This window comes from Carcharhinus amblyrhynchos, chromosome 4, assembly GCF_965287045.1.
Source record: "Carcharhinus amblyrhynchos chromosome 4, sCarAmb.v2.hapA, whole genome shotgun sequence".
Taxonomy (NCBI): domain Eukaryota; kingdom Metazoa; phylum Chordata; class Chondrichthyes; order Carcharhiniformes; family Carcharhinidae; genus Carcharhinus; species Carcharhinus amblyrhynchos.
This window is the reverse complement of record NC_137327.1, coordinates 133,550,903-133,573,168: the sequence shown is the minus strand read 5'-3', so window position 1 is coordinate 133,573,168 and position 22,266 is coordinate 133,550,903. Positions and strand designations below refer to the sequence as shown.

Sequence of the window (22,266 nt, the reverse complement as noted above, 5' to 3'; positions counted from 1 at the left end):
CTTTTTTCGCTGTTGTTATCAGACTTTTGAATGGACCTACCTCACATTAAGTTGATCTTTCTCTACACCCTAGCTATGACTGTAAAACCACATTCTGCACCCTCTCCTTTCCTTCTCTATGAACAGTATGCTTTGTCTGTATAGCGTGCAAGAAACAATACTTTTCACTGTATGTTAATACATGAGACAATAACAAATCAAATCAAATGGCACTATTTCAAGGAAGAGTAGGGAATGTTCTCCCTGATGTACTGGCTAATATCGTGAAATATCTAAAAATTGATATAAAAATAGAAAATTCTGGATGTGACTTAATTTGATTTATTATAGTCATATGTATTAGCAAAATGAAAAGTATTGTTTCTTGCATGATATACAAAGCATACCGTTCACAGAGAAGGAAACTAGAGAGTGCAGAATGTAGTGTTACAGTCATAGCTAGAGTGTAGAGAAAGATCAACTTAATGCAAGGTAGGTCTACGCAAAAGTCTGATGGCAATAGGGAGGAAGTTCTTGTGTCAGTTGCTACATGACCTCAGGGTTCTGTACCTTTTTCCCAATGAGAGGAGGTGGAAGAGAGAATGTTCGAGGTGCATGGGGTCCTTAATTATGCTGGCAGCTTTGCTGAGGCAGTGAAAATTGTGAACAAAGTCAACGGGAGGGAGGCTGGTTTGTGTGATGGACTGGGCTTCATTCACAAGCCTTTGTAGTTTCTTGCGGTCTTGGGCAGAACAGCAGCCATACCAAGCTGTGATACAACCAGAAAGAATGCTTTCTATGGTGCATCTGTAAAAACTGGTGAGAGTTGTAGCTGACATGCCAAATTTCCTTAGTCTTCTGAGAAAGTAGGGGCGTTGGTGGGCTTTCTTAACTGTAGAGTTGGCATGGGGGAATCATGACAGCTTGTTGGTGATCTGGACACCTAAAAACTTGAAGCTCTTGACCCATTTTACTTTGTCCCCGTTGATGTAGATAGGGGCGTGTTCTCCTCTACGCTTCCTGAAGTCAATGACAATTTCCTTCGTTTTGTTGATATTGAGGGAGAGATAATTGTTGCTGCACCGGTTTCTCTACCTCGTTCCTGTACTCTGTCTTGTCATTGTTTGGGATCTGTCCCATTACGGTGGCGTTGTCAGCAAATTTAAAAACTGAATTGGAGGAAATATTGATCACATGGTCATTGGTGTATAAGTACAGTAGGGGGCTGAGAACACAGCTTTATGGAGCAATGGTGTTGAGGATGATCGTGGAGGTGGTGTTGTTGCCTTTCCTTAGTGATTGCGGTCTGTGAGTTAGGAAGTTCAGGATCCAGTCACAGAGGGAGGAACCGAGGTCCAGGCCACAGCATTTGGAGGTGAGTTTCGTGGGAGTAACAGTGTTAAAGGCTAAGCTGTAGTCAATAAATAGGAGGCTGACGTAGGTGTCTTTGTTATCTAGGTGTTTCACAATCCTGGAACGCAGGCCCAGGGAGATGGTGTCTGCTGTGGATCTGTTGTGGCAATAGGCAAACCGTAGTGGATCCAGGTAGTCCGGGAAGCTGGAATTGATTTGTGTCTTTCGAAGCACTTCATAATGATGGATGTCAGAGCCACTGGATGATCGTCATTGAGGCACATTGCTTGGTTTTTCTTAGGTACTGGGATGATGGTCTTCTTCTTAAAGCAGATAGGGACCTCAGATTGTTGTAAAGAGAGGTTGAAGATGTCTGTGAATATCCCTGTCAGCTGATCTGCGCAGGATCTGAGTGCACGTCCGGGTACCCCATCCAGGCCAGTCACTTTCCGTGGGTTGACGTTCAAGAAAGCTGCTCTGACATAACATAAGAACATCTCTTGTACCAACAACGATCCCACCCTATCCCTGTAACGCCACATATTTTGCGAATGGGATGCTGGCCTTCATAGCGAGGGGGATTGAATATAAAAGTAGGGAGGTCTTGCTGCAGCTGTATAGGGCATTGGTGAGGCCGCAGCTGGAGTACTGTGTGCAGTTTTGGGCGCCGCACCTGCGCAAGGATATTTTGGCCCTGGAGGGAGTGCAGAGGAGGTTTACTAGGCTGATACCGGAGTTGAGGGGATTGAGCTATGAGGAGAGGCTGAATAAACTAGGCTTGTACTCGTTAGAGTTTAGAAGAATGAGGGGAGATCTCATTGAGACGTATAAGATGATGAATGGGATGGATAGGATAGAGGTGGAGAGACTCTTCCCGCTCAAAAAAGACAGTAGGACTAGGGGGCACAGCCTCAAGATAAAGGGGAGGCGGTTTAGAACGGAGTTGAGGAGGAACTTCTTCACTCAAAGGGTGGTGAATCTCTGGAATTCTCTGCCCGTTGAAGTGGTGGAGGCTGCCTCGCTAAATATTTTTAAGAAGCGGGTTGATGGGTTTTTGATAAGAGAAGGGATTAAGGGTTATGGGGAGAGGGCGGGAAAGTGGAACTGAGCCACGACAGATCAGCCATGATCTTATTGAATGGCGGGGCAGGCTCGAAGGGCTAGATGGCCTACTCCTGCTCCTATTTCTTATGTTCTTATGTACCCTGTCAATCCCTCCGAAACTAGGGTCAATTTAGTATGGTCAATCAACCTAACCCGCACATCTTTGGACTGTGGGAGGAAACCGGAGCACCTGGAGGAAACCCACGCAGACATGGGTGAATATGCAGACTCCAGTGATCCAAACCAGGAATCGAACCCAGGTCCCTGGCGCTTAGAGGCAAGCACTGCTAACCACTGTTGCCACCACGCCACCCGCTTTTTGAAAAAAAACTCCTTTATCTTGACAGTAGTAATGCTACCAAGATTTCAGAAACACCCAAATTTTAAAAATACTGTGTCTGCTACTGTAGCTTCACTGGTGTGCATGTGGCACTGCCTTGGAGTGACAGTTTTTGACAAAGGTTGTATTTTATTTTGATTTATTTATTAGTGTCACAAATAGGCTTACATTAACACTGCAATTAAGTTAGTGAAAATCCCCTAGTTGCCACAATCCGGCACCTGTTCGGGTACACCAAGGGAAAATTTAGCATAGCCATCATATGCCTAACCAGCATGTCTTTCAGACTGTGGGTGGAAACTGGAACACCCCGAAGGAAAGCCACACAGACACGGTGATAACAGATTTCGTACACACAGCGATCCAAACCGAGAATCGAATCCCTGGTGCTGCGAGACAGCAGCACTAACCGCCGTTTAATGAGAAATCAGTGATTTCCTTGCCATAACAGATGCTAATTATGGTTTTGAGGCAAATAGATATAAAAACCTTGCACAGTTAGAAGAAAACAAAACCGGTTATCAGAACAGCTCAGATGGTAGACAACTTTTGTAGCAAATTGCACAAGATTTTTTAGCTACATTATGAGTCAAAACACTAAGATAACATAAAACCACAAAGACTCCTTGAGACTTTCATAGAATTGTTCTGTGCAGAAGAGACCCTTTGGTCCATTGACTCTGCACTGACACGCAAGAAATACCTGACCTCCCACCTACTTCCGTTTACCAGCACCTGGCCCACAGCCTGGAATGATATGACCCGCCAAGTGCTCATCCGGGTAGGATGTGAAGCAACTTGCCTCCACCATCCTCCCAGGCAGCACAATCCATGGCTTGATTTGATTTATTATTGCCAGGTGTAATGGTATAGAGTGAAAAGTTTTGTTTCTCGTTCGCTGTACAAAGCATACCGTACACTGAGAATTCAAAATGAAAATTCAAACTACAATCTTACACAAGGGAGGCTAGGTATTCCTGTATGCCAGATCTCAGGTATTCCTCTACGTTAGGTTTCTAAGCAAGCAAGGTAACAGCCATGGAGCAGGCATCAGCAAGGAGCCAGTTCTTCATTGAAAAGCATAAACATGAATTTCTGAACCAGACCATAAGGGCAGTTGGTTATCTCCCCTGGGTGGGGAAACTAAAATACAGGGCACTGTCTCAGGACAAACTGAGATGAGGAGAAATAACGAACAATGTGTGGAGAGTTGCGAATCTTTGAAATTCCTGACCCCCAAGAGGGCTGTGGATGTTCCACCATTGACTACTGCGGCAAGGATAGTACAGTGGCTACCACTGCTACCTTAGTGTCTGGGGCCGAGGTTTAATTTGTCAGGTCTAAGCAGCTGGGAACGGAGAGAGTGTTGGAGGAGTACAGAGAGAGTAGGAGGGATCTCAAACAGGGAGTTAGGAGAGCAAAGAGGGGGCATGAGATGGCTTTGGCAGGTAGGGTTAAGAAGAATCCAAAGGCGTTTTACTCCTATCTTAAGAACAAAAGGGTGGCTAGGGGTAAAATCGGTCCTCTCAGGGACAGACGTGGGGAATTGTGCTTAGAGGCAGAGGGAATGGGGGAGATCCTGAATGAATACTTTGCGTCGGTATTCACGAAGGAGACGGGCTTGATGTCTGGTACGGTCATTGAGGGAGCAGTAGACCAATTGAAAGATCTATCGATTACGAGGGAAGAAGTGTTAGGGCTTTTAGCTGGCATTAAAACCGATAAATCTCCGGGGCCCGATTGCATTTATCCTAGGCTGCTTAGAGAGGCGAAGGATGAGATTGCTGGGCCTCTGACGCGAATCTTTGTGTCTTCTTTGGACACAGGTGAGGTCCCAGAGGACTGGAGGATAGCGAACGTGGTACCGTTGTTTAAAAAGGGTAGGAGGGATAGCCCGGGTAACTATAGGCCGGTGAGTTTAACGTCAGTGGTAGGCAAGTTGATGGAGAGGATTCTTAGGGATAGGATGTATGCGCACTTAGAGCGTTGCGATCTGATTAAGGATACGCAGCATGGCTTTGTAAAGGGGAAGTCTTGCCTTACGAATCTGGTAGAATTCTTTGACGAGGTGACAAAAACGATCGACGAAGGACAAGCCGTTGATGTAGTCTATATGGATTTCAGTAAGGCGTTTGACAAAGTCCCTCATAGTAGGTTGGTACAGAAGATTAAAGCTCATGGGATATGTGGTCAGGTATCTAGATGGGTAGAGAACTGGCTTGCAAAGAGGCATTCAGCCTCTGACCTTCGGGTAAGCATTCTCCAAGGCGGCCTTCACGACACACGACAGCGCAGAGTCGCTGAACAGAGACTGATAGCCAAGTTCCGCACACATGAGGACGGTCTCAACAGGGATCTTGGGTTCATGTCGCACTATCTGTAACCCCCGTGACTTGCCTGGGTTTGCAAAACCTCACTTACTGTACTGTCTGGAGACAACACACATCTCTTTAAACTGTGATCAGTGCTCCTTCCACTCACATTATCAGCCACTTCAGGTCTTGAACAGCAGGTTAGGTGTAAGGATTCGCATTCTAATCAGTAATCTCTAAACTGTCTGTGCTTTATATGCTCTGTCTGATGCCAGAACTCTCCATTCACCTGACGAAGGGGCTAACCCGAAAGCTTGCGAGTATATTATCAAATAAATAGGTTGGACTAAAACCTGGTGTTGTCAGACTTTTTACTGTGTTGCAAAGAGGAGTCAGAGAGTAGTAGTGAAGGGGTCCTTTTCTAGCTGGAGGTCTGTCACTAGTGGTGTGCCGCAGGGCTCAGTACTGGGACCTCTTCGCTTTGTAGTGTATATAAATGATTTGGAAGAGGGAGTAGGTGGTGTGATCAGCAAATTTGCTGATGACACCAAGATGGCTGGATTGGCGGGCAGTGAGGAGCAGTGTCTGGCAATACAGCAGGATATTGATAGGTTGGTTGATTGGGCAGATACATGGCAAATGGAGTTTAATCCAGATAAATGTGAGGTGATGCATTTTGGCCGGAATAATGTAGGGGGGAATTATATGATAAAGGGTAAGCCCGTAAGGAGTATAGAATCGCAGCAAGACCTGGGGATGCAAGTGCACAAGTCTTTGAAGGTGGCAGTGCAAGTGGAGAGTGTGTGGTGAAGAAAGCCTATGGTATATTAGCCTTTATAGGAAGGGGTATAGAATATAACAGCTGGAGTCTAATGTTGCAGTTGTACAGAACATTGGTTAGGCCGCATTTAGAGTACTGCGTCCAATTCTGGTCACCTTACTACCGGAAGGACGTGGAGACTCTGAAGAGAGTGCAGAGGAGGTTTACCAGGATGTTGCCTGGTATGGAAGGACTGGGGTATGAGGAAAGATTGAAGAAATTGGGGCTCTTTTCCCTTGAAAGATGCTGACTGAGGGGGGATCTAATAGAGGTATATAAGATTATGAAGGGTATAGATAGAGTAAACAGAGGTAAGCTATTTCTTATGATAGAGACACGTAGGACAAGGGGCCATGGACTTAAGGTGATGGGGGGAGAGGTACAACACAGATATTAGAGGGAGGTTTTTCACACAGAGGGTAGTGGGGGTATGGAATGCTCTGCCAAGTAAGGTGGTGGAGGCAAACACGCTAGAGTCATTTAAGAGTAACTTAGACAAGCACATGACTGGGTTGGAGATGGATGGATATAGGAGATTGTTTTAAATAAGGGTCACTAGCATTGGGGCGTCCCTGGTAAGGTAAATGGATATGGTACAATAATAATGTTTTTTTTTCCTTTTCATTCACAGGTTTTAAGTCAGTCCGCCTTGTGTCCAACGAGGGGCATACACGCAATGGGTCATACTGGGGCTGCTCTTGGTTGTTCGAGATTGGCCGAGTGCTTCATGTCGTTAGTACGTGCCTAAACTGGACCAGATACTGGGCAAGACGACAGCTCGGTGACTATCACTGATTGCTGTGCAGACACATGGATTTGGGCCGGCATCTGTGGGAGTTTGCACATTCTCCCCGTGCTTGCGTGGGTTTTCTCCGGGTGCTCCGGTTTCCTCCCACACCCCAAAGATGTGCTGTTAGGCTGATTGGCAGGAATAAATTGTCCCTAAATCTGGATGGCCACAAAACGTTAGACAAGGGTCGTGGGTAGAGAGGGGGACTGGTGGTGTTGAGGTGGCGGCACGGGCTCGTTGGGCCGAAGGGCGTGTTTCCTGGGCTGTTTTTGTTCTTTGTTAATTCTGGTCTTGGGTGACTGTTTATGGAGTTTGCACGTTATCCCTGTGTCTGCTTGGAGTTATGGCTGGGGGCGGTGGGTATCGATGCAGACTCAATGGCCTTCTTCTGCACTGTAGGGATTCTATAATTCATGTCTGAGATAATATTTTGTTTTCTCAGGGAAACCAAAAGTTTAAATAAAAACAGCCCTGATTGTACTGAATGGCAGAGTAGTACCAAGAAGCCAAATAATCTACTCTTGCTCCCATTTTTCACATTTAGCCATAAATCAAACAATAAGTCAACCAGCTTCTATTAACTCAGTATTTATGTGCTGAATATGTTCTGCAACAAACCATCAAGAAAAGATTTCCTTTGCAAGAAATAAAGTTTTTCTGAAGTTTATTTATTAGTGTCACAAGTAGGCTTACATTAATATTGCAATGAAGTTACGATGAAAATCTCTTAGTCGCCACACTCCGGCGCCTGTTTGGATACACTGAGGGGGAATTTAGCATGGCCAATTTACCTAACCAGCATGTCTTTCGGACTGTGGGTGGAAACCGGAAAACTCACGCAGACACAGGGAGATTGTGCAGACTTTGCACAGATGGTGACCCAAGCCAGGAGTTTAACCTGAGTCCCTGGCACTATGAAGCAGCAGTGCTAACAACAGAGGAGAAGTCCAGAACTAGAGGTCAAAGTTTGAGGATAAGGGGTAAAGCTTTTAGAACTGTGGTGAGGAGAAATTCCTTCACCCAAAGCGTGGTGAATGTGTGGTATTCACTACCACAGAAATGTAGCTGAGGGCAAAACACTGTCTGATTTCAAGAAAAAATTAGATATAGCTATTGGGGCTAAAGGGATCAAGGGATATTGAGGGGGGCGGAGGGGAGGATCCAAAGGTATACAGGTTAGGTGGACTGGCCGTACTAAATTGCTCCTTCGTGTCAGGGAGACTAGCTAGGGTAAATGCATGGGGTTTTGGTGATAGGTCCTGCAGGGGATTGTGATCGGTGCAGACTTGATGGGTTGAATGGCCTCTTTCTGCACTGTAGCATTCTACGATTCCACGATCAGAATATTGAATTCAATGATCAGCCGTGATCAAAATGAATGGCAGACCAGTATGTAATTTCCACGTTCCTACGGGCCACCATGCTGCCCCAATGGGGGTTACAGGCTGAACAGAATGGAGCTGGCATAGAGTTAATGGGCCAATGGCCTCTTTCAGTGGAGTTCCAATCCTCACCAGAACTGCAGGTGAAACTTCAGCGGCTCAAACCAATCCTCATGGAGGAAGATACAATCAAAATGCTGGAATTCTTAAATAAAAGCAGTAAGCACTGGAAAAACTCAACATGTCTTGGCAGTATCTGTGGACAGAAACAGAGTTAATGTTTCCAATATAATTCTTAAGAACACACACTGGTCCACCCAGTCTTGTCACATAATAAATAATGAAGGGGGGGGGTTTTAACTTACTTGGTCAGTTTTTGTAGCTAGGCTCTTGTTTGACAGGATGAGTGCTTTAAGCTGCTCCAAGTCCCCTGTGTAGGCCAGGTTGCAGATTTCCACATTAGACACTGTACCCTCCATGCTGCTGAATCACTCACTCTCATAGCAACAAGAGCCTCCCCTCCACTTCCACTCAGGCTGACACACCTTCCGGTTCCTCATGGCCCCGCCCCCCGCCGTCACTCAAGTTGCTGACCACGCCTCTTGTCAAGACGTCATTTGCCACGCCCCCCCGTTCGTCTGTTAACATGTCATTGGCCGCGCCTCCGATCAACGCGTCATTGGCCACGCTCCGGCCTCTTATCAACACCTCATTGACCACGCCCCCGAGCCGCCCGTCCACACGTCAGTGGCCACGCCCCGACCTCTTGACGACGCATCATCGGCCACGCCCCGACCTCCTGTCAACGTGCCTCTGGCCACGCTCCCTTCCTGGGCCGTTATTCGCATCCTTTATCTCAATAATAAAAGCAAAATAATTGTGATGTTGGAAAGTTGAAAACAAAACGAAATATTCTGGAAAAGCTCAGCGGGCCTGGCGGAATCTGTGGAGGGAGAAACAGAGTTAATCATTGTTCAGAGTCCGAGAGAGGGAGAAGTGTGATGGATTTAAAATGTTTTCCACAGATTCCACCAGTTTTTCCAGCATGTTTTGCTCATCACCGCACCCCTGTCCAACTGTCAATTATTCATCACCCCGCCCCCTGTCCTGCTTTCAATCACATTATCTACCCCGCCCTTTCTCCCGTTGTCAATCACATCCTTTACCCCGCCCCCTGCTCCACTGTCAATCAGACTCGTTACCCCGCCTCCACGTCGAAGCACCAATCAGATTGAAGAAAAACATACCGGGCAATGCCGCATCGATTTAAGAGTGGAATCTCCGGCAACGTCCCGTGCCCCCGATGTTGTGCCCCTAAGTTGGCCTAGGGAAGCCAGGCTTACTGCCAGCGGCTGCAGAAGTCAGGCGACCCGAGGCCCCCCTTGAGCTTCGGATCATAGCAACGGAGGCGGGGCCTATGGCGATGCCAGCTCAGAGCAGGCGGCCGGTCACTGGTTGGCGGGGTGCATTGCGGGAGTTGTAGTTCATCCTGTCCGGAGGGAGGCAGCGACTCAGCGGCGGGAGGACTACATCACCCAGGAGGCACCGCGCTGGCCGCGCAAGCGCACCGCGTTGACCCTCTGACAGGACTGAGGATGGAGGCAGGTAACGTCTCAGCTGTTGTGACAAAACTAAAACGAGCAATTCCAAAAGTCTTCCTGTAATTCAGTGTCGTTTCTGAGTGGATTTAATGTTGTTTGAAAAAGTTGTGGTTAGGTAGATGGAAGCCATGCGGGCAACTTGATGTCTGGGTTATCTGGAGGCCACAATAAATATTGTGGAAATCAGTGTTGTGGATGGTCTCTGTCTACAGGATGATCTGATCTGATCTGATTTGTTATATTATTGTCACGTGTATTAGTATCCAGTGAAAAGTATTGTTCCTTGTGCAGTATACAGACAAAGCATACCGTACATAGAGAAGGAAAGGAGAGGATGCAGAATGTTGTATTACAGTCACAGCTCGTGTGTAGAAAAAGATAAAAGTTAGGATCGAGTTTTAGAAGCATAGACTGCGAGTAAAATATAGAATTAGAGGGTATTTTGGGGACAGCTCAAAGAAGTTGCCATGCTCTGGTGCCATGATTGTGATCATTTGTCCGAACCCCATAATTCATTATTGAACATGTCACCTGTACTTAAACTGAAAATAGCACTATGAACTGGTGTCAGCCAGGCTTATTTGTTACAGTATCCAAAGGGGCTTCTCCTTGTCAATGCTTTTCATCTGCCTGACTTTACTTCGTGCTTGTTCTTTTATATGTCTTAATCTTGATGGATCTTTTAAATGAAGCTCACTTTAAATGTGGTGTCAGGTTAATGAAAGCATGTTAACTCTGTTTCACAATGACATGAAATCCTGCACTTAAAAATAAAGTGACTTGAATCCAAACAGTAAGGACATCGTGTGGTCAAAGAGTGAATCTTGAGCTGGCTCTTTTGACAGCTTGTGAGGATTGACCACAGCTGTCCCCAGTGTTCTTGATGTGGGTATGCCGGCGTTGGACTGGCGTAAACACAGTAAAAAGTCTGACAACACCAGGTTTTAGTCCAACCTATTTATTTGATAATATTATCAAATTTATTTATTATCAAATATTTATTATCAAATAAATAGGTTGGACTAAAACCTGGTGTTGTCAGACTTTTCCCAGTGTTCTTGCCAATGTTTATTGAATCAAAACCTGATCAGGGTAAGCTTGATAGGGTAAAAACATATCTTTACACATGTCAAGGTGAAACTAGCTGTGATGTGTTGCAACACTTGAGTGCTGAAACATTTCTTGAGGCAATGGCAGAAAAACAAACTTTGTGTCTTTGCTTTACTAAAAAGCAAAATAATGAAAAGAGAATGCCAAGGAACTCCACAAACAGTTGGATGGGCTGAACTGAAATTGGTACTAATGCCACAGAAATAAAAAGAAATGGAACTGTATTAAACCCAGACGACTGAGTGAATAAATTAATTGTGTTCTGTGGACTAGGAGGCTCCCAAGTGCAATTTCTGCTGTCTGCTGAGATACCTGATCTCAGACAGGGCAATGCTGCACTTTTTTTCCGGGGTTGGGTGGGGAGAAAGCTAGCCTTGGTCCTTGTTAGTGATCACTCTTCAGTGATTGATTGAGGAGAGGCAGTGGTGTACAGGTATTGTCACTGGACTAGTAATCCAAAGACCCAAAGTAATCCTCTGGGAACCTGTGTTCAAATCCCACTATGGCAGATAGTGAAATCTGAATTGAGTAAAAATCTGGAATGAAAAAACTAATGATGATTAAGTGGAATTTTCCAATTTGTGCTTTTTCATAAGAACATAAGAACATAAGAAATAGGAGCAGGAGTAGGCCATCTAGCCCTTCGAGCCTGCCCCGCCATTCAATAAGATCATGGCTGATCTGTTGTAGCTCAGTTCCACTTTCCCGCCCTCTCCCCATAACCCTTAATCCCCTCTCTTATCAAGAACCCATCAACCCGCTTCTTAAAAATATTTTCCCAGCTGATGAGTTCATTGTAATTTATGAGGAGACAGTGGCGTAGTGGAGTCACTGCCCTAGTAATCTAGAGGTCCAAGTTCAAATTCCACCACAACAGCTGATGGAATTTGCATTCAATTAATAAAATCTGGAATTAAAAGATAACCCAAGTAATATGAACCATGAAACCGTTGTTGATTGTTGTAAAAACCCATCTAGTTAGGGAAGGAAATCTGCCATTCTTACCTCGTCTGGCCTACATGTGAGTCCAGATCCACAGCAATGTGGTTAAATCTTAATTGCCCCTAAGGGTGATTAACTATGGGTAATAAATGCTGGAAAAAGTCTGACAACGCCAGATTTTAGTCCAACTGATTTATTTGATAGTAAACGTACAAGCTTTCGAGGTTTCCCTCTTCGTCAGGTGAATGGAGAGTTCTGGCCTCAGACAGAGCATATAAAGCACAGACAGTTTAGAGATTACTGATTAGAATGCAAATCTTTACACCTAACCTGCTGTTCAAGTCCTAAAGTGGCCGACAATGTGAGTGGAAGGAGCACTGATCACAGGTTAAAGAGATGTGTATTGTCTCCAGACAGCACAGTGAGTGAGGTTTTGCAAACCCAGGCAAGTCACGGGGGTTACAGATAGTGTGACATGAACCCAAGATCCCTGTTGAGACCGTCCTCATGTGTGCGGAACTTGGCTATTAGTCTCTGCTCAGTGACTCTGCGCTGTTGTGTGTCGTGAAGGCCGCCTTGGAGAATGCTTACCCGAAGGTCAGAGGCTGAATGCCCGTGACCACTGAAGTGTTCGCCAACAGGAAGGGAACAGTCTTGCCTGGTGATTGTCGAGCGATGTTCATTCATCATCGACATGGATACCATCATCACACGTGAGAATACCATCCACCAGGTACACGGTAAATACTCTTGCAACTCAGCCAACATTGTCTACCTGATACGTTGCAAGAAAGGATGTCCCGAAGCATGGTACATTGGGGAGACCATGCAGACGCTACAACAACGGATGAATAAACATCGCTCGACAATCACCAGGCAAGACTGTTCCCTTCCTGTTGGCGAACACTTCAGTGGTCACGGGCATTCAGCCTCTGACCTTCGGGTAAGCATTCTCCAAGGCGGCCTTCACGACACACAACAGCGCAGAGTCACTGAGCAGAGACTAATAGCCAAGTTCCGCACACATGAGGACGGTCTCAACAGGGATCTTGGGTTCATGACACACTATCTGTAACCCCCGTGACTTGCCTGGGTTTGCAAAACCTCACTCACTGTGCTGTCTGGAGACAATACACATCTCTTTAACCTGTGATCAGTGCTCCTTCCACTCACATTGTCGGCCACTTTAGGACTTGAACAGCAGGTTAGGTGTAAAGATTCGCATTCTAATCAATAATCTCTAAACTGTCTGTGCTTTATATGCTCTGTCTGAGGCCAGAACTCTCCATTCACCTGACGAAGAGGGAAACCTCGAAAACTTGTACGTTTACTATCAAATAAATCGGTTGGACTAAAACCTGGTGTTGTCAGACTTTTTACTGTGTTTACCCCAGTCCAACGCCGGCACATCCACATAATAAATGCTGGCCCAGCTAGCGATGCCCATTTCCCATGACAGGATAAAAAAAATTGCATGGATGTGAATCCTGAGTGAGCCCAGGGTAGGATTAGGCAGTGGTGCCTTCTGCAGTCAAATAGCCTAGTAGCAGTCACTGCATTTCCTGAAATAGTGCCATGTAATTTATTTTTGTGTCCACCTGAGAGAGCAGGTTAAATGCCTCATCTAAAAGACAGAATTTCTGACTGTTCAGCATTCCCTCAGCATTCTGCACTTATGCGCTCAAGTTTATAGGGAGTGGGCTTGATCCCACAACTTTCTAATTAGGGTTACAGGATTTACCACTGAGATAAGGCTTTCCAGTTTGAAATGCAGGTAATTCATAATACAACAGAAAATTTAATATGCAGCTTATGTTCAGGCAAGCAGTGTTTTTATTTTTATATTGATTCTTGGAATCTGGGTGATGTAGGCAAGGCTGGCATTATTGCCCATTCTTAGTTACTTAAGAAATTGGTAGCGGTTTGATACAATCAAATAGCTTTTGATTGATTTGATTTGATTTAATATTGTCATATGTACGAACATACAGTGAAAAGTATTGCTTCTTGCGCTATACAGACAAAACATACCGTTCAAAGAGAAGGAAACGAAACAGTGCAGAATGTAGTGTTACAGTCATAGCTAGGATGTAAGAACATAAGAACATAAGAACATAAGAAATAGGAGCAGGAGTAGGCCATCTAGCCCTTCGAGCCTGCCCCGCCATTCAATAAGATCATGGCTGATCTGTTGTAGCTCAGTTCCACTTTCCCGCCCTCTCCCCATAACCCTTAATCCCCTCTCTTATCAAGAACCCATCAACCCGCTTCTTAAAAATATTTAGCGAGGCAGCCTCCACCACTTCAACGGGCAGAGAATTCCAGAGATTCACCACCCTTTGAGTGAAGAAGTTCCTCCTCAACTCCGTTCTAAACTGCCTCCCCTTTATCTTGAGGCTGTGCCCCCTAGTCCTACTGTCTTTTTTGAGCGGGAAGAGTCTCTCCACCTCTATCCTATCCATCCCATTCATCATCTTATACGTCTCAATGAGATCTCCCCTCATTCTTCTAAACTCTAACAAGTACAAGCCTAGTTTATTCAGCCTCTCCTCATAGCTCAATCCCCTCAACTCCGGTATCAGCCTAGTAAACCTCCTCTGCACTCCCTCCAGGGCCAAAATATCCTTGCGCAGGTGCGGCGCCCAAAACTGCACACAGTACTCCAGCTGCGGCCTCACCAATGCCCTATACAGCTGCAGCAAGACCTCCCTACTTTTATATTCAATCCCCCTCGCTATGAAGGCCAGCATCCCATTCGCCTTCCTGACCACCTGCTGCACCTGCAAGCTGGGTTTTTGCGACTCATGCACAAGGACCCCGAGGTCCCTCTGCACCGTCGCCTGCTGCAGTTTTTCGCCACGTAAGTAATAGTCCTTCCTACCATTCTTCCTACCAAAGTGGACCACCTCACACTTGCCAACATTAAATTCCATTTGCCATTTCCTGGCCCATTCGCCCAGCCTATCTAGATCCTTCTGCAGACTCTCCACACCCTCCGCACAATTTGCCTTTCCCCCAATCTTGGTGTCATCAGCAAATTTCGACACCCTGCACTCGGTTCCCTCCTCCAGATCATCTATATAAATGGTAAATAGCTGAGGCCCCAGCACCGACCCCTGGGGCACCCCACTAGTCACCAACCGCCAATCCGAATAGCACCCATTGACCCCCACTCTCTGCCTCCTATTTGACAACCAATCCTCTATCCACGCTAACACCCTACCCCCAACTCCATGTCCCCTGACCTTCTGCAATAACCTCTTGTGAGGTACCTTGTCAAACGCCTTCTGAAAATCCAGAAAGACCACATCCACCGGCTCTCCTCTATCCACTGCCCTAGACACATCCTCATAGAACTCCAGTAAATTTGTCAGACACGACTTCCCTTTAATGAAACCGTGTTGCGTCCGCCCTATCAAGCAATTCCCTTCAAGATGCCTCGCAATTTCCTCCTTAATGACGGATTCTAACATTTTACCTACCACAGACGTTAAACTAACCGGCCTATAATTCCCCGCCTTTTGCCTGGCACCCTTCTTAAACAACGGCGTAACATTAGCCGTTTTCCAATCTTCCGGCACTTCCCCGGAATCCAGCGACGTCTGGAAAATAACCACCAAGGCATCCACTATCACCTCCGCCATTTCTTTCAGAACCCTCGGATGCATTCCATCCGGTCCTGGGGACTTGTCCACAATCAGCCCCTCCAGTCTGTCGAGCACCACCTCTCTAGTAACAGTAATGTCATTAAGACCCTCCATTCCTACCACCTTTCCATCGCTAACACCCGGCAAATTATTCACGTCCTCCTCCGTGAAGACAGAAACAAAAAAGTTATTCAAGACCTTAGCCATATCCCCATCCCCTACCACTAGCTCCCCTTTCTCATCCTCTAAAGGACCAACGTTCACCCTAGCCAGCCTCTTCCTTTTTATATATTTATAAAAACTCTTGCTATCCTTTTTTATATTAAGTGCTAGCCCAGCCTCATAGCTTCTCCTACCCTCCTTTATCAACTTCTTTGTCAATCTTTGTTGACATTTAAACCTTTCCCAATCCTCTTCTCGCCCACTACTCTTAGCTACTCTAAATTCCTCCGCTTTTAATTTAACACTTTCCTTCACCTCCTTCGTTATCCACGGCTTATTACCTCTCTTCCTACTGTCCTTTTTAACCATCGGAATAAATTTCTGCTGAGCACCAAGAAAGATCTCCTTAAAGATCCTCCACTGCTCCTCAGCAGACCTACCTTCCAACGCACTCCCCCAGTCCACATTCGCCAATTCTTCTCTCATCCTACCATACTCCCCTCTATTCAAACAAAGGACGCGTGTCCGGGAACCCACTTTCTCCTCCTCCATCTGCACCAGAAACTCCACCATACAATGATCACTCTCTCCAAGAGGATCCTGAGAAAGATCAACTTAAAGCAAGGTAAGCCCATTCAAAAGTCTGACAGCAGCAGGGAAGAAGCTGTTCTTGAGTCAGTTGGTACATGATCTCGGACTTTTGTATCTCTTTCCTGAAGGAAGAAGGTGGAAGAGAGAGATTGTATGGGGTCCTTAATTATGCTGACTGCTTTGCTGAGACAGTGAGAAGGGTAAACAGAGTCAATGGATGGGAGGCTGGTTTGCATGATAGATTGGGCTACATTCACTACCTTTTGTAGTTCCTTGCGCAGAGCAAGAACCATACCAAGCTGTGATACAACCAGAAAGAATGCTTTCTATGGTGCATCTGTAAAAGTTGGTGAGAGTTGTAGCTGATATACCAAATTTTGCTAGGAAGTTTAATGGACAATTAAGAGTCAACCAGATTGATCTCATATTACAAAAATTGCTAGGCAAAGTAAGGCAAGTTCCTTCACTAAAGTTTGTTGGTGAACTTGTTGGGTTATTATGACAATTTAATAGTTTCGTGGTCTGTCTTACTGGTTGCTGCCAGTTCTTTTTTAATTTTCTTATTTGCTAAATGAGAATGTTACTGGTGGTTTTGAATACTTCTTCAGAAATGTATTTTGTACCTGTTTGTGAAGAATAGTCATTATTTACGACACCTTCTGTTTTATATTGCTTACAGTTCTGGCCAAGTGTGAAAATCAAATACCTGGCTTCTCAGAGTTGCTTGAAGATTTTCCAGATACTGAAGAGCCTACATGGATTCTGGGAAAACAGTATCACTTAAAAACAGGTAGGATTGACATAGTAGAAAAGATGGACGGTGCAAGGTGGCAGGTGATGCAGTGGTTAGCACTGCTCCCTCAAAGTACCAGATTCCTGCTTTGGGTGATTTATAGAGTTTGCACATTCTCCAAGTGTGTTTCCTCTGGGTGCTCTGATTTCCTTCCACAATACAAAGATATGCAGGTTAGGTACATTGGCAATGCTAAATTGCTCCTTGGTGTGTAGATTAGCAGGTTGGTTACATGGGGTTTTGGGCATAGGGCCTGGGTGGGATGCTCTGTCTGAGAGTCAGTGCAGACCCAATGGACCCACTGGCCTCCTTCTGCACTATAGGTACTCTGTGGACCCCCCTTGTGATGCAGTGTTATTCTCGTTAAGATGGTTCCAGGTTTAATTTGTCAAGCTCGCTGTTCAATCTAAGCAGTAATGAAGCCCCAGCGGGAAGTTGTTAGTTTTTAAATCAGGTGAAACTAGCTAATGAGTGGTTTCACTTTTTACTTCCATGGGGAGCGGAAACATTCCTGACAAATAAACGTGGGTGCCAGAATACAATGTGTCAGTGATTAAGAGAGATCTCTTCTTGAAAACATCCTTTTAGGGGTAGGGCAAAGAGGATGAAGGTGAAGCAAAGTGTTAACAAAATCAATTTCTAAGAATAAAAAAAAAAGTGTGTGCAAATTTCTGCTTGAAATCAGGAATAGAAAGGGAGGGATGAAATAAAATGGGAAAATGCCAGGAATGTACAGCAGGTTGATCAGCATTTTAAATAAGACCATAAGACGTTGGAACAGAATTAGACCACTCGGCCCATTGAGCCTGCTCTGCCATTCAATCATGGCATATTTTTCTCATCCCCATTCTCCTGCCTTTTCCCCATACTCCCTGATCCCCTTATTAATCAAGAACCTATCCATCTCTGTCTTAAAGATATTCAGTGACCTGGCCTTCACAGCCTGCAAACAGTTCTACACATTCGCCACTCTCTGACTGAAGAAATTCCTCTTCATCTCTGTTTTAGAAGATCGCTCCTTTAGCCTGAGGCTGTGCACTCTGGTTCTAGTTTTTCTGACTAGTGGAAACATCCTCTCCACATCCATTCTATTCAGCTCTCGCAGTATTCTGTAAGTTTTAATTAGATCCCCCCTCATCCTTTTAAACTCCAATGAGTACAGATCCAGAGTCCTCAGCCGTTCCTAGTATGACAAGCTCTTCATTCCAGAAATCATTCTTGTGAACCTCCTCTGGACCCTTTCCAAGGCCAGCACATCCTTCCTCAAATACAGGAACGAAAACTGTTCATAGTACTCCAAATGGGGGTCAGACCAGAGTGTTATACACCCTCAGAAGTACATTGCTGCTGTTGTGTTCTAGCCCTCCCAACATGAATGCTAATATTGCCTTTGCTTCCTAACTGTCGACTGAACCTGCACGTTAATCTTAAGAGAATCTTGGGACTCCCAAGTCCCTTTGTATTTCTGATTTCCTAAGCATTTTCCCACTTAGAAAATAGTCTATGCCTACATTCCTCCTTCCAAAGTGCATAACCTCATACTTCTGCACATTGTGTTCCAACTGCTACTTCTTTGCCCACTCCCCTAATCTGTCCAGGTCCTTCTGCAGTCCCCCTACTTAGAACATAGAACATAGAACACTACAGCACAAACAGGCCCTTCGGCCCACGAGTTGCGCCGATCACATCAACACCTATCTATAACCCCCAATCCCATAAAACCCCATATACTCATCCAGAAGTCTTTTAAAAGACCCCAGCGAGTTCGCCTCCACCACCACTGACGGCAGCCGATTCCACTCACTCACCACCCTCTGAGTGAAAAACTTACCCCTAACATCACTTCTGTACTTTCCTCCCCGCACCTTAAATCTGTGTCCTCTCGTAGCGACCATTTCAACCCGGGGAAATAGCCTCTGAGAATCCACCCTATCCATTCCTCTCAACATTTTATAAACCTCTATCAGGTCGCCTCTCAACCTTCACCTCTCCAGGGAAAAGAGACCCAGCTCCCTCAACCTAACTTCATAAGGCATGCCTCCCAGTCCAGGCAACATCCTTGTAAATCTCCTCTGTACCCTTTCAATAGCTTCTACGTCTTTCCTATAGTGAGGCAACCAGAACTGCGCACAGTACTCCAAATGAGGCCTGACAAGGGTCTTATAAAGTTGCAGCATTACCTCCCGACTCCTAAACTCAGTCCCTCGATTAATGAAGGCCAGTACACCATACGCCTTCTTGACCACCTCTTCCACCTGCGAGGCCGATTTAAGAGTCCTGTGGACCCGGACCCCAAGATCCTTCTGCTCTTCAACACTACTAAGACTCCTGCCCTTGATAGTGTACTCGTTCATCCCGTTGGTTCTGCCAAAATGGACGACTACGCATTTATCCGCGTTGAAGTCCATCTGCCACTTCTCCGCCCAGTCATGCATCCTATTTATGTCCTGCTGCAACTTTTGACATCCTTCCAGACCATCCACAACACCACCGACCTTCGTGTCATCAGCGAACTTACTTACCCATCCCTCCACTTCCTCATCCAGGTCATTTATGAAAATGACAAACAGCAAGGGTCCTAGAACAGATCCCTGGGGCACTCCACTGGTGACTGACCTCCATTCAGAAAAAGACCCATCCACAACCACTCTCTGCCTTCTGCAGGCAAGCCAGTTCTGGATCCACAAGGCCAAAGGCCCTTGGATCCCATGCCCTCTCACCTTCTCAAGAAGTCTTGCATGGGGGACCTTATCAAACGCCTTGCTGAAGTCCATGTACACCACGTCCACGGCACTTCCTTCGTCAATGTGTTCAGTCACATTATCGAAGAACTCAACTAGGCTTGTAAGGCACGACCTGCCCTTGACAAATCCATGCTGACTATTCCTGATCATGTCAAACCTCTCCAAATGCTCGTAAATCTTGTCCCTCAGAAGCCTCTCCATCAACTTACCAACCACTGAGGTCAGACTCACCGGTCGGTAATTTCCCGGGCTATCTCTGTTCCCTTTCTTGAAAATAGGGACTACATCCGCAATCCTCCAATCTTCTGGAACCTCTCCCGTCTCCATTGACGACGCAAAGATCATTGCCAGGGGCTCTGCAATCACTTCCCTCGCCTCCCACAGTATCCTGGGGTATATCCCATCTGGTCCCGGCGACTTATCTATCTTGATAGAATTCAAAAGTTCTAACACATCCTCCACCTTAATATCCACAAACTCAATCTTTTCCATCTGCTGCAAATCCGTAGCAAAATCTCCCAGATCAGCTTCCACCATGAATACTGAGGCAAAGTACTCATTAAGCACCTCTGCCATTTCTTCTGGTTCCACACAGACCTTTCCCCCTTCACCTTTTATAGGTCCTATCCCTTCTCTTCTCATCCTTTTACCTTTCACATATTTATAGAAGGCCTTGGGATTCTCCTTAATCTTACCCGCCAAGGTCTTCTCATGACCCCTTCTGGCTCTCCTAATTTCCCCTTTAAGCTCTTTTCTACAGTCCTTATACTCCTCAAGATCCTTAACCTCTCCTAGTTCCCTGAACCTTTTGTACACCTTCCCTTTCCTCCTGACTAGGTTCAACACAGCCTTCGTGCACCACGGTTCCCGCGACCTACCAAAACCCCCTTGTCTCATCGGAACGTTGTCATGCATAGCTCCAGACAAACATTCCTTGAATATCCGCCACCTTCCTTCGGTACTTTTCCCTAAGAACGCCTCCTTCCAGTTTATTTGTCCAAGTAACTTCCTGACTTCTTCGTATCTCCCCTTACTCCAGACAAACACCTTCCTAGCCTGCCTGATCCTATCTCATTCCAATGCAATTGTGAAGGAGATAGAATTATGGTCACCATTCCCAAGATGCTCTCCTACCGAGAGATCCATCACCTGCCCTGGTTCATTCGCCAGTACCAGGTCAAGTACAGCCTCTCCCCTCGTAGGCTTATCCACATACTGTGTCAGGAAACCTTCCTGAACACACCTAACAAACTCCTCCCCATCCAAACCCCTTACCCTAGGGATATTCCAGTCGATGTTTGGGAAATTGAAGTCTCCCATCACGACAACTCTGTTATTAATACATCTCTCCAGAATCTGTTTCCCTATCTGCACTTCAACTTCCCTGTCACTATTGGGCGGCCTATAGAATACACCCAGCAAAGTTTTCGACCCTTTGCTGTTCGTAACTTCCACCCACAGAGACTCTGTAGATAGTCCCTCCACGGCATTCTCTTTCTCTGCAGCCATGACACTGTCCCTGATCAACAGTGCCACTCCACCACCTCTTCTGCCATCCTCCCTGTCCTTCCTGAAGCATCTGAAACCTGGCACCTGAAGTACCCAGTCCTGTCCCTGAGACATCCAAGTCTCCGTAATGGCCACCACATCACAATCCCAAGCAGCAATCCACGCCCTAAGCTCATCTACCTTATTCACGACACTCCTTGCATTAAAATATATACACTTCAGCCCCTCAGTCTGGGCATTTCCCTTCTCCACCCCCTGTCTAACCTCCCTCCCATACTGCCTGCGGTCCTCCCCTACCTGGGAGCTAACCTCCTCCGTCCCAGTTTCCCCATTGCAATTCCCTCAATATTACCTGTCCCTCTACATATCTTTGTATCATCTTCAAACTTAACACCAGTGCCTTCAGTTCCTTCTTCCAAATCGTTAATATATATTGTGAAAAGTTATGGTTCTAGCACCGGTCCCTGAGGCACACAACTAGTCACCAGCTGCCATCCTGAAAAAGACCCCTTTTATCCACTCTCTGCCTTCTGCCTATCAGCCAGTCCTCTATCCATGCCAGGATCTTACCCTTAACATCATGGGCTCTTAACTTACTTAACAGTGCCCTATGTGGCACCTTGTCAAAGGCCTTTTGGAATCTAAATAAATCACACCCACTGGTTCTCCTTTAGCTATCTTCCTTGTTACCTCCTCAAAGAACTCTAACAGATTTGTCAGGCGTGACCTCGCTTTGATGAAGCCATGCTGACTGAATCCTATTTTGTCATGCACTTCCAAGTACTCCTCAATCTCATCTTTAATAATGGCCTCTAAAATCTTGTCAATGACCGAAGTCAGGCAAATCGGCCTACAATTTCCCATTTGCTGCCTCCTTCCCTTCCTAAACAGCAGTGTTACATTAGTTACTTTCCAATCCTCTCAGACCCTCCCTGCGTCCAGTGATTCCTGAAAGATCACCACCAATGCCTCCATAATTTCCTCAGTTATCCCTTTTAGAACCCTGGGGTGTAGTCCATCTGGTCCAAGTGATTTATCCACCTTCAGACCTTTCAGTTTCCCCAGAACCTCCTCCTCACTGATGGCC

At 45.9% G+C, this 22,266-nt stretch overlaps 2 protein-coding genes across 3 annotated transcripts in view; one reads left to right on the top strand and one right to left on the bottom strand.

Annotated features, from left to right (window-relative positions):
• The window catches only part of psmd10 (proteasome 26S subunit, non-ATPase 10), a 32,510-nt gene extending 23,053 nt beyond the window's left edge, over positions 1-9,457 (bottom strand). Inside the window, exon 1 of one of the 2 annotated variants that reach the window (XM_080187905.1) lies at positions 9,328-9,457. In XM_080187905.1, coding sequence (XP_080044031.1) covers positions 9,328-9,342 — 15 coding nt within the window. In that variant the 5' untranslated portion in view covers positions 9,343-9,457. Of the gene's footprint in view, positions 1-8,445; positions 8,605-9,327 lie in introns of those variants that run through there. The other variant, XM_080187904.1, reaches the window with a different exon arrangement.
• A 176-nt stretch (positions 9,458-9,633) lies between these two features.
• The window catches only part of atg4a (autophagy related 4A, cysteine peptidase), a 53,202-nt gene continuing 40,569 nt past the window's right edge, over positions 9,634-22,266 (top strand). The window contains exons 1-2 of the mRNA XM_080187900.1: positions 9,634-9,685; positions 16,813-16,923. Of these exons, the coding sequence (XP_080044026.1) occupies positions 9,676-9,685; positions 16,813-16,923 (121 nt within the window). The 5' untranslated portion in view covers positions 9,634-9,675. The remainder of the gene's footprint in view (positions 9,686-16,812; positions 16,924-22,266) is intronic.